This window comes from Megachile rotundata, chromosome 10 (genome assembly GCF_050947335.1).
Source record: "Megachile rotundata isolate GNS110a chromosome 10, iyMegRotu1, whole genome shotgun sequence".
NCBI lineage: Eukaryota > Metazoa > Arthropoda > Insecta > Hymenoptera > Megachilidae > Megachile > Megachile rotundata.
In genome coordinates, this window is record NC_134992.1 from 7,447,258 (window position 1) to 7,460,508 (window position 13,251).

The following is a 13,251-nucleotide window of genomic DNA, read 5'->3' on the forward strand; positions in this document are numbered from 1 at the left end:
TAATTTAACAAATTTATAGTTTGTAATTTGCAAGCTTTCAAATTTAGCTATTTTCCAAATTTTTAATTCTAGAATTTTTGTGCTGAACTTCTCAAATTTATGGAGTTTTTCATTTACAAATTTACAGACTTTTATACATTGTTCTTCAATTTTTTTTTTTTTGAATTAATTCAATGACGAAATGAATACAAATTAGGAGATTAAAAATTACTCAATGACATTCACTTCCAAAAATTTTCAGCTAACCACCCTTGTTTTATCCCACCCCCAAAACATAGTATGAATGCACCTCTCACAGCAATCACTAGATAAAAGTTCAACCTCTACAGGATCCCCATGTTCTGATTTCTGTGCTTCTGCACCCCTCCCAAAACTTATCTCAAACATACCTCCCACCCTTTCATTTACTAAACGTTGTCAACGAAGTGCATCGCGGGGTCGCATGCAGAAACGGAAGCAGGAAACGGAGAAAGGAAGGAAGGAAGGAAGGAAGGGTGTAGAATCGTAGTGGGGGTGGTGTGGTTGCACCGTTTGAAGGGGATGCGCTGCAAGAAGCGCGTGGTAGGTCCAGCTGCAAAGGTATCGTCACGTGGCCAAGGGGGCGGTACCGTTTTCTCGTGGCAGCCCGGTATAAAAGAGAGACGTGCCACCGGTGCATCCACCAATTACTATTGCACTTTACCACCGGGACGGAGGCGAGAAACGGTGTTGCACCCTCTTCAGGCGTGGGTGCACCCTCTTCAGACTGCGGTCCGCACGCAGAACGTCTCCGTTGTGTTTTGGTTATTTACCTCGGTCTGTGATACCCCCTCGTCGATGGTGGTACCAGAATTTTTACGCGCGTGTGTCGCCTCCCTTGTAACGATCACGTGGTGCATGTCCACGGGGTGTAGTCCCCGCTTAATAGACCCACGCGAGGGAACGCGTACCGGCTGTTAACGAGGGAGGTAGGTGTTCTGTCCCATGGTTATACCACGAGTTTGGTGACGAGAGTGGGATATGGTTTGTGTGAGTGAATTACTGAGAACACACCTTATCCTCCATTATTTTGGTCTTATTTTTTATGTAGTGTTTTGAATTCTTCAAATTAGTTTTTTATGTAGGATCAATGAAATTATTTTTTTTTTAGGATCATTGAAATTATTTTTTTATGTAGGATCTTTGAAATTATTTTTGTTTAGGATCATTGAAATTATTTTTCTATGTAAGATCATTGGAATTATTTTTTTATATAATAGAATTTTTTAGGAAATTCAATTTGTTACATGGTAGGATTTTTGAGCTGCAAAATTAATTTGTTAGTGGAACTTTGGATCCTTTAAGTTATTTTATTGTATAATAAGGTTTTTGACCTTCGAAATTAATTTGTTATGTAATAAAATTTTTAAGCTGTAAAATTATTTTATTATGGAGTTTTTGTTTTGTAAAATTGTTCTGTTATAGAGTAGGATTTTTTATCTTTAAAAATATTTTATTATACACTACAGTATTTGATTTTTTTTAAATTTTATTATTCAGTACAGCTTTCGATTATTAAACAATTTTATTGAAGAGTATAATTTTTGATATATAAACAGCTTTACTATAATAAACATTTTGAAGAATTTTCCATTATAATTTAGTAAGAAACAAAACACACTTTTTAAACAGTTTCTCAAGATAAGAAAAAATGTAAATAAAAAAATATAACTACACATATTCGATTTTTTGTGTCACCAAAAATCAAGATAACATTTTTCAGATCTTTTGTCATTAAAATAAAAATTGAAAAATTAAAATTAAAGCAAAATTGAATCATGACTAAGAAGCTTCCAATTATAGAGGGTTAAAATGATTTAAAATTTGAATAATTGATATATTTGTGAAAACTTGATAACATTGGTATCGTTGATAAAGTTTCGATAATTGGAACAGTTGCAGAAATTGGTCTGTCGAGTAGGAAACAGTGTATTCGCGATCGAGCGAAAGAAAGAACCCGATCCCGTAAAGGAAATTCATGTCCTGTCTGCCTCGTAAAGCTCGCGTAGTCTGCTCGCTGTTTAAGGGTGCTCGGTAAGCGTTAACCCTTCGAAAAGGGCGAGACACCGAGGGATATTGTACCCCGTCCCTATATCGTAACTTGATTTCCTTTTACGTATCTTGCTGTCGCTACTCTGCATCTTGCATTTCGTTGTGTCTGTCATTCATTTTGATTAATCCATTAACTGCCGCAGTGAAAATTGAGATAATTAGTACGGCACGTTTTTATGTTATTTATTTTTAAAATATTTAATTTATGTTTGTATCATTGCTTATTGTCTGTACTTTTATTTATAAAAATATTTTTGTGAACTTATTTTACGGAAGTATAAGAAATTTTTAATTTTTCAAATTTTGGTAAATTTGTATTGTAAAAATACAGAAGCTATTATAAGTAATAAATAGGTTTTTAATTTTTGAAATTTTGGTAAATTTATTTTGTAAAAATACAGAAGCTATTGTAAGCAATAATATAAGTTTGTAATTTTTTAAATAAATTCACAAAATTAAGTATTTAAAATTAATTGGATAAGCTGTTCAAAACTGATCATTTATTTATTCTACACAACAACATACAGTAAATTCATGTAACTTCAGATTGTTACATACTCTATTATTTTTATATATGCATGTCGTATGTTATGTAATTTTTTATATTTTTAAACTTTTATAGTAGAGTTTTATTAGCTATTTTAAAATGTACAAAATAATAAAACACTAAATTCAAATTGTAATATAATTTTGTATGAAAATGAAATGTTAATTTATATACGCTTTAAACATATTTATTATAACATCTAAATTAAAATAAACACTCAGATCAAAACAATTTTAATTTCTTCATTAGGTTAGACATTATTTTATATTTATTACGTTCTTCACTGCTGTTTTTGTATATAATAAAACATGTTATGTTACAAACCTAATTTTCTTTTTTTAGTCCAAATATATTTTTATTATTAAATTAATTTGTAGTCCGATTATTTTAAACAGACAATCTTCATCTTGAATTTCTTTTCGTTAAAAATTTATGAGAAAGCTGCAAAAGAGTAATGAACGCTTCCAGCATTTCACAAAACAAAAAAGTCGGAAGAAAAAACAAATTGCAATCCTGTTTTCGAACTTAATATAAGTTGATCTTTGCAGTACTCCAATAAAAATTTGTAGCACTTGAATCAACCGTGAATCAAAATCCACAAACAGAGACCACAAAAAATAAATAGTCTACAATGAAAACAAGCTACAACGGATATTGACAAGTTTCCAATTTTTTGAAAAACGAAAAGAAGTATCAAAATGAAATCCTCTATACTTCCTAGCACGCAGTTTCTTTTCGTCCCGTGTTTACAGCTGATCGGAGTTCCACATTAAAAATAGTGTTCGTTGCGTTACACTCGGAGTTCACCCCTATTTCCCTGATGATCGAAATTGGTACCAAAACTTCGGGTAAAAAAATTCTCAGCGAACAAAGAGACCCCATTCTTCACCGGCAACCTAACAAGATGTATGCATCCGAAACAAGCCGAAACAGCTCCGCTATAAATATCGCGAAACATGTCATCGCCGCGTTACACTCGGAAGCAGGCTCCATTTAAATCACCTCGAGGAATCTCGATAAGTGGGCACCGTGAAAAAATCCATCTTAACGAACTATCTTACTCTCAATCTACTCTTAACGAACAAATGATCTAACGTTCCTCTACTAATCTCAAAATTCGTAAAATCAAATCGATAAAAAAACGGTTTTGCTATAAATGAAACAGTCGAAAAATATCGGAGCGCGTGGTACACGGTTTCCTCGGGGAACGAAATACCGGAAGTAAACGAAAGGGTATCGGCATCCCGATATCCCGACAAAGGGGGTTCATCTCGTTGGCGCGTCGAAAAAAAGAAGCTGGCAGAAGGACGAAGAGCAGCGTTCGGAGGATAAAGAAAGAGGAGAGAAAGGCGTAGGAGGAGCTCGCGGAGAGTCAAAAGAACGCGAGAAGGAAGGAAGGAAGGTGGGTGCTCGGGGCCGGTGAAGGGCAGGAGGACGCAAGAACGCTCGCGGAGTAGGAGAAGGCCGGCGAAGGAGGAGAAGGCGGAGAAGTAGGAGGAGAAGGAGACGAAACATGCATGCATGCATGCATGCATGCATGAGACAGGCAGGCGGACAAACAGGCAGACATAGAGGCAGGCACAAGGCATAGAGGCATAAGGGCAGATAGGCGAGCCGCTGCCGCAGCCGCAGCCGCGATCGCGCGCTTCAACAAGGGAAGTGGGGACAGCATAACGCAGCGCGGCCGCGTGTGCAGACCGCTTTTGCAGAGCTTCGCTCGGCACACCGGGCAAACGTTCCGCCTTGTACCGCTGCTGCTAGCTGCTGCTGCTGCTAGCTGCTGCTGCTAGCTGCTGCTGCTGCTGCTGCTGCTGCCTGCCGACTGTCGACTGCTACTCTCAGTCTGCCGGGCGGCCTCGTGCGCGCTTGGTTTCCATCCGACGAATCCGCGCGCCTCCTTCTCGACGCGGAACAATTCGAACGACCACCTAAAGCTAACGATCGAGAGAGGTTACGAGGCGAGCGAACCGGTCGGTTGCATCGGCGAGGAAATCGAGCGGAGTACACACACCGGTCACTCCTCGCCGGACGATCGACGAGGACCCGCGAGTGAGGCAGGTCGAGGGAGCCGGCTCCGTTCGCCGCCCGCGAGCTTCCTTGCTACGCTTCCTTGTCCACGTGTCGCGCCGATCCAGGGACCGAGGATGGTACGCGGGTGGTGTGCCTTCTTGTGCTGTTCGATCGCGAGCCGATCACACGGGCCGGGACACGCGTGACTGAGCACGCCGGACACAGCTCCCAGGAAGCTATCTCGTGGTGCACCGTGACCGGGACACGTCGCTCTTCTACAGGTGTTTCGAATCGATCGTTCCGCTTCCACGCCGGTTCCCTTCCATCGCAGCCACCGTGCTCTTCCCCGTGGATGGTGTGAGATGTTCAGTGAGTTTCCTTCGCCGAACACGTGATCCGCTCTGCACCGGGCCCTGTCTCTCGTCGCGTGCTCCCTTCGGCCTCGCGCAGTTTCTCGCCGGAGAGCCGCGTGCACCGGACGGATAAAATCGAACCTACTCCGCGTAACCGATTTGTGACCATTTCGAGTTCTCCGACTGTGCTCCCCGAGGTGACACCTCGTTACCGATTCGTTTAGGTGACTCGAACGTTCGCGTGGCACGCATAGGCAGATGGGACGGGAGGGAGGATAAAAACAAACGGAGAAACGGGTCCGCTCGGTCGTCGCTCGATCGCGTGTCATTGTTACGAATCAGGTCGACTCGAACGGAGCCAGCACCAGCTGGATCGCGCGCGTAAACGATCGAAAACGGACGATTTTGCAGCGGACGGTGCGTTAAATGACGAGCTGGACGACGAAGACGGGGAGGAGGAAGCGTTGAAGAAGCGACAGCTTCCTAGTGATTATCCGTCCTGGGAGGACGGGTCGCTTTTCGGGGACACAGTAGACACCACCGTGGCAGATGAGATGTGAAGCACGAGGACTACGAGGCGTGGAGCTGGCTGGAGCGAAGGCGGAAGTCAAGAAGCCAAAGCTGCCGAAGGCGGTCGCAGGGGCGGCAGCAGGCCAAGGGGGCACCTGGCGGGGGCCGCCTGAGATGACGACCCTGCGACGGGGTATCGTGGCACCCCGGTACAACACCTACGTCCTGGTCTCCCTCATTGGACTTTTGCTGCAAACGCAGTCTGCGACTGGTGAGTTTCATTTTCTTAACTCGCGTATTCTATGTACTTCATTTGAAATTTAAAATTAAGAGGCAGAAATTGGTACACGTTATCTTGAGATTTCTGAAAGAACACTTTATTGATGATAACTTATGTAGCCATTTAGTTTTGTGGTTTTCAAACTCTTCAAACTCTGAAGACCATGTAGCCACTGATTATATTCCTTTTTTTTATAAATCTCTTCTGTAGGAATTATAAATTCTATTTATGAGAGTAATGCATTATATGTTTGATCTTATGAATTGTACTCATCATAATTATAAATGGTGTCATGAATCTAATTTATATTTTTGATGAAAGTCAACGCAGGTTTCAGAAAGAGTACTTTAATTGTGTAACTTGTGATAACTTGTGTAGCCATTTAGTTTTGTGGTTCTCAAACTCTTCAAACTCTGAAGACCATGTAGCCACTGATTATATTCCTTTTTTTTATAAATCTCTTCTGTAGGAATTATAAATTCTATTTATGAGAGTAATGCATTATATGTTTGATCTTATGAATTGTACTCATCATAATTATAAATGGTGTCATGAATCTAATTTATATTTTTGATGAAAGTCAACGCAGGTTTCAGAAAGAGTACTTTAATTGTGTTACTTGTGATAACTTATGTAGCCATTTAGTTTTATGGTTTTCAAACTCTTGAAACTCTGAAGACCATGTAGCCACTGATTATATTCCTTTTTTTATAAATTTCTTCTGTGGGAATTATAAATTCCATTTATGAGAATGATGCAGTATATCTTTAATCTTATGAATTGTATATATTTGAATTATAAATGATATCATCAATCTAATTTATATTTTTTGACAAAAGTCGATGCAGATTTTAGAAAGACTTTAATCGTGCAATTTACACTCAAACTTAATTGTGTAACAAGAAACTTGTGCAGTAATGCTTTGGTTTTAGTGTCAAACTTTTCAAGGTGCTCAGAAAGACCTGATAGCAACCACTGATTAAATCTTTAATTTTTTTATAAAATGCACTACAAGAATTATAAATTATGAGAATACATCTTTAATCTTATAAATTATATTCATTATAATTATAAATGATATCATCAATCTAATTTATGTTTACCAGAATTGGAAATTACATCTTCAGTTTTATAAATTACGCTTCTAACAAGTACAAATTATATCTTCAATCTTATGACACTTATGTTAATTCAAATTATATCTTCTGTCTTATAAATTATATCTTCGATCTTATCAATTATATTTATAAGAAAATTATAGTCACTGTCTTATTTTCTTTTTGTTCGTTATTTACGAGAGAATGCTAATAACATGCAACGTGTAAACAACTAAAATAATGCGTGTGTCAGTTCGCGTTCGGTGCCAATAACTAACGATTTGTGTGCGTGGTTTTACATAAATCTGTTTTGAGACGCTTTGGAAATTAATGAAACCTTTTCATTTTTGAGAAGTTTGACGGCAATGTAATCTTGAACGATATATAATTTTGTGGTAATAATATGATCATTCATTTTTAAGGGATTTATTCAAATTACGTTTCATTTATAATTCGTTCTTTTTTATTTTGTGTATGGATCAATTGTGTGGAGGTTTCTTGAACAAATCCAGTAAGTTTTTCATTCAAAATTTCTATAAAGCATCATTCATTGATTATTTAAAATTTATATAAAAAAGATTCTCAAAGATCATATCATTTTACTTATCTTTCTCAAAAATTATATTATTTTACGTACAAACCTCAGAAAATTTTATTCGCAATTTAAATAAGTAACCGAAAATAATCTTTCACTCTTACAAACATACAATATTACTTTCTAAAAACAAATTTCTAAAATAAAGAAATCTATTATATTATTTTGTTCTCCTCATAAATCAATCTTTTCATATTTTAATTAAAGACTATTTCTCCAAAATTAAAAATAACAATTTAATATTAATTGTTTCTATAATTGATTGCGATTGTCATAAGAAAATAAGAGTAAATACTTTTTTCATATAGTGTACAGTAAAAGGGTTAATAGGTATCATCGATTCGCACACAGACCATTCGTTATCATTTTAATTGAAAACTTGCGCTCGATCCACCGTTCCTTAATGTTACTATTAATTATAAACGACCATCGATATCTTTAATAAATGTCCCATGAGAAATGAGCACATTTGCTGAGGTGCTTAAAAACACTTCGGATCATGCAACTCCATTAGCTGTTATCTTCTATGAATTTATATTACTATTTTGTTCGAGAACGTGTATCACGATTATCAATCAATGCTCTTGTTATTATTGCAAACAAGATATTTTTCTGCTGGACGATATTTGTCCTCATTACCCGATTCATACAACTTTTATTAATTGTGTGTTTTATTAAGATTATGTGACAACTTCATAAATTTTTTGAACACTTTATAATACTGGTATAATTATTTTAAAAATTTGTATAATTAAAATTTTGGAAATTTTTCTGAAAAATAAATAAATAGAAGTTAAGGAAAATTTAATAAAAATATGATACATTATATTTACAATACAAAATTGTATGTTTTATTAAGATTATGGAGCTGTGACAATTCCATAAATTTTTTGAACGCTCTATAATATTGAATTATTTAAAAAATTTATATAATTTAAATTTTGGAAATTTTTCTAAAAATTAAATAAATAGAAGTTAAGGAAAATTATTTGATAAAAATATGATATATTATTTGTAATAAACTATTTATAGTAGTACTATAATAGTATTATAAATAACAGAAAATAAGAAATGACATGATTTGTCTAATCTTATAATTTATTTATTATCGATGAAATTGTGAAAGTGTGAAATTTCGTAAAATTTAATGAAACAATTATTGTTACAATCAGCGAATAATTATTTCGTTCGATTTCGTACTTCTAAATTTCAAAGTACTTTACTTTATAATTCCTTACATTATTCCTGTCCGTCTGTTCACTGATTCGTGAAACTAATTTACATATGTACGATATTTACTTATAAAGTATGCAATTATTTCTACCTTGCTTCGATATAATTTCTCAGTAACCATACGCAAGACATAGAATTGCTTTCCATCCTTAGTATCACAGCAAGCAGTAATTTCAGACTTTATAATGATTTCTATCTTAAGATTCACTGATTCGTGAAGATAATTTACGTACATTATTTATACGAGATACCTAATTGCTTCCTACCGTACTTAAAAACAATTTCAAAGTAATTTTAGTAGAGATACGAAATAACTTTGCAGTTTTAATATTCATCTTAGCTGATAATAATAAGCAATTTTGGACGTGATAATTATTTATAGTTTCTAATCGTTGTCATAGAGTATCATTTATTCATTAAAAATAATTTATTTGTTAAATATAATTGATTTGTTGAAAATGACTAATTTATTCAAAATAAGTGATTTGTTGAAAATTATTGATTTATTCAAAATAAGTGATTTGTTGAAAATTGTTGATTTATTCGAAATAAGTGATTTTTTTGGAAATAATTGATTTATTCAAAATAAGTGATTTATTGAAAATGATTGATTTATTCAAAATAAGTGATTTGTTGATATTAATTGAATTATTAAAAATAATTGATATATTGAAAATAAGTGATTTGTTAAAAATAAGTGATTTATTGAAAATAGTTAATTTGCTGGAAATAATTGATTTATTCAAAATAAGTAATCTGTTAAAAATAATTGATTTGTTGAAAATAAGTGATTTATTCAAAATTAGAGATTTGTTGAAAATAATTAATTTATTTGCAAGTGATTTATTCAAAGTAAGTGATTTGTTGAAAATAGTGGATTTCTTCAAAATAAGTGAATTGTTGAAAATAATTGATTTATTTAAAATAAGTGATTTATTCAAAATAAGTGATTTGTTCAAAATAATTGATTTATATAAAATGATTGTTTTATTAAAAATAATACGTCCATCAAAAACAACAAAGTTAGAAAAAAAAAAATTTATTCAAAAACCGCATAAAATTCTAAAAATAAAACGGGATAAAATTGCGTAAGTAAAATAAACAGTACATTCGAAACTTCCAACATAAAACAGAGAATCCACATGAAATCTATCAAACATCGTATTGCATAATAAATTTGTATCACAAGAAAACTCAGTTCTAAAAGATATCTACACAAACACAATATATTCTAATAAATAAATTTGAATAAACAGTAAAAGACTCTAATAACTCAGAAATAATAATTAAAGTTTAAACGACAATGGAGTTGACGTAACACGTATCGAGGTGTGTTCGATTGTTACGCTACCTCGATTCTCGTTACGTAAACAACGAGAACAATCGAACAATCGAATTGTTTATTTATCGCGTTTAGCGCAAAGTGTGACACCTTTTGAGTCTATCGCGAACGCGTAACGATCGCGATTGCGAGCATTGTGAGTCTCATTAATCGAATCGAATCGACGCGACGCGACGATTCGATTCGGACTCGTTCTCTCGTTTACAAGTTTCCGTTCGAAACGTAACGGATAGAACGGAATACTTATTTTCGTTCGCATCGTTTATTTTAGCGACTGCAAGCTGTCCAGAAGAAGTTCGGTGAAGGAGCTTCACTGAATATTTACGCGCGCTTCGTAAAATCGAAGACCGAGTATATTTGTTACTTAACATTTTCAATAAATACGATTACTCGGTTCCTTGAAATTCCGTACATAATTTCGTAACGCCGATTCTGCGAGTAGTTCGATGTTTCTCGGTAAAGGATTGTATTACTCGGAAAATGAATATCATTTTAGATGAAGATGTTTATTTTTGAACGCTCATTCAACTGGTCGTTGCTTAATTTTTGTCTAGAAAGAATTTTGTTAAGTCTTACGTTTATTATCGAACACTCGAAAAAAATTTGAGATTTCAGGAGAAAAAAATTTTTGTCGACTACAGAAATATATTTGAGAAAACGTATATAGTATTTATAATATTTTAGAATTGTATAATATTTTTTATTTTGTTTCAATTTTTGTGTATTTCGATCTTTACATAATGTTAACACACAATTTGCGTATCAATAATTAAGTATTTTTATCAGCATTGCTATACAAATTTCTTTCATGAATTAATTTAAAAATAGACCCGGAATATTCGTTAAAAAAGACGAAGTTAAAAATTTTGTTAACTTTTAAGTCAACTTAATTTATAGTTTACATAAAATTTTAAGTTACATTAAGTTAACATAAATAAAACTCCACTTAGAATTCAAAGTTAATTCAAGTCAATATGATATTTATGTAAAACCTGAAGTTAACTGAAATTAACTCAATTTTAATGTTAGTTCGAAAGTTTGAAGTTAACTTAAGTTAACTTAACTTTAAATTTGCCTTGAAATTTGAAGTTAACTCAAGTTAACTCAATGTTAATCTGAACTTAAGGTTAGAAGTTAACTTAATTGTGAGTTATCCTAAAATGTGAAGTTAACGTAACTTTAATTTTAACTTCAAGTTTAAGTTAACGTTGGTCAAGCTATGTTTGAATTTCAAGTTAACTTACGTTCACCAAATTTTTCATTTTCCTTATAATTTGATGTTAACTTAATTTAACTCAGCTTCAAATTTAACTTCAAATTTGAAGTTAACTTAATTCAATTCACATTTTATCATAGAATTTGAGGTTAAGTTAACTCGATTTTAAGTATAACATAATTTGATGTTAACGTAAGTTAACTCAGTTGAACTTAAATTTTAAATTAACTTAAGTTAACTGAATTTTAGTCCGAACTTAATATTTGAAGTTAGCTTAAATTGACTCATTTTTAAATTTAACTTAATATTTCAGGTTAACTTAAATTAACTTAATTTTGAATTGAACTTAATATTTGTAGTTAACTTAAATTGACTCAATTTTGAATTTAACTCAATATTTCAAATTAACTTAATTTAACTTAATTTTGAATTTAACTCAATATTTCAAGTTAACTGAATTTTAAAATTAGTTTATAATTTTGGAATGCAATTTATAATAAAAATTGTAACTCACATTTTAAAACAACGAATTAAACATATTTTCCTAAAATGCCAATAAACATTTTTTACTCTAATATTTTTTACTCTCAATTGTACTCCTCTATTCATCGAATATAAAATCATAGTAGAAATTTATTGAATGAACAGATTTTCATTCATCACCTAGAAATTCGTACTACGTTATTTTTACCGATAAACCAGTTTCAATGAAATTGCATCAATTGACAAATTGAATTACAACGAATAGAATAAGTGGACCGCAAAAGGTTAACAATGTGGTTCTCGCTGAAACTAGACAAAACTACATTGCTGTCGAGTTTAGTCGAAGCACGATTGCAAAAGCGTTAAATGTTTTTACCTCGCAGCAAGCTGCGTAGGTACAGCTAGTGTTCTCGTTCTATTATTGTCTACTTTGCACGTAATTTAAAGCGGCTGCTAATCGTCCAACTGTCGTACATTTCGGGATCGTGGTTTTTGGGGACGAAAGGATTGAACTCTTCGGAAATATCGTTTAATTTTTATAATAGTCTGGATTAACTTGAATAGGTTATCAGAATAGAAGATAGGATTTTTATGAGACTTCATTTAGAAATGTTAGGTGAACTGTAATTAATTTTTACCTTGAGCGGATATTGATTGTACGGTGGTGTTCGAGTATAGATAGGTAGAGAGATTTTGTAATTTTAAATTTAGGGACTTGCAGATTTACTGATTTGCAAATTTTAAGTTTGCAAAGTTATGTATTTTAGGTTTTCAAATTTACAAATTTTAACGTGTCAGATTTAGAAATTGCAAATTCGCAAATTTTAAGTTTCTAAATTTTCAAATTTTAAGTTTTCACATTTACAAATTTACAAATTTCAAGTTTTCAAATTCACAAAATTCAAGTTTTCAAATTTTCATATTACAAGTTTTCACGTTTACAAATTTTTATTTGACAAATTTACAAATTTCAAGCTTTTAAATTTTCATATTGCAAGCTTCCACATTTACATATTTTAACTTCTCAAATTCACAAATTTCAAGTTTTCAAATTCACAATTTTCAGGTTTTTAAATTTTTATATTTCAACTTGTCACATTTATAAACTTCAAGTTACTAAATTTACAAATTTCAAGTTTCTAAATTTTTAAGTCTACCAATTTGTAAATTTACAAATTCAGGAATTTTAATTTTTTAAACTTCCACACTTCAAAGTTTGAGATTTTAGAAATTGGAAATTTATAAGTTTTCAAATTGACAACATTAAAAATTCATAAAACCATAAATTAAAAAATTCATAAATTTCTCAAAAACGATTACCATAAATTCTTAAAATGGAATAGAAAAGTAATACGCGAACGAGGAGTCAGAAATGGTCAATACCTCATATGGAAACTCGTTAACGGACTATGAATTGTCATAATTGAAAGAGACATCTCTCAGCCAGTCATTCCTGCTGGATGATTTTTATCAACGTTGCATAAAAATTGTGACACTGTTGTGAAAGTTTGCAAA

General features: G+C 33.0%; 1 protein-coding gene across 1 annotated transcript in view; it reads left to right on the top strand.

Annotated features, from left to right (window-relative positions):
* Positions 1-665: 665 nt before the first annotated feature.
* The window catches only part of LOC105662995 (follistatin-A), an 89,374-nt gene continuing 76,788 nt past the window's right edge, over positions 666-13,251 (top strand). The window contains exons 1-2 of the mRNA XM_012289590.2: positions 666-947; positions 5,392-5,761. Coding sequence (XP_012144980.1) covers positions 5,530-5,761 — 232 coding nt within the window. The 5' untranslated portion in view covers positions 666-947; positions 5,392-5,529. The remainder of the gene's footprint in view (positions 948-5,391; positions 5,762-13,251) is intronic.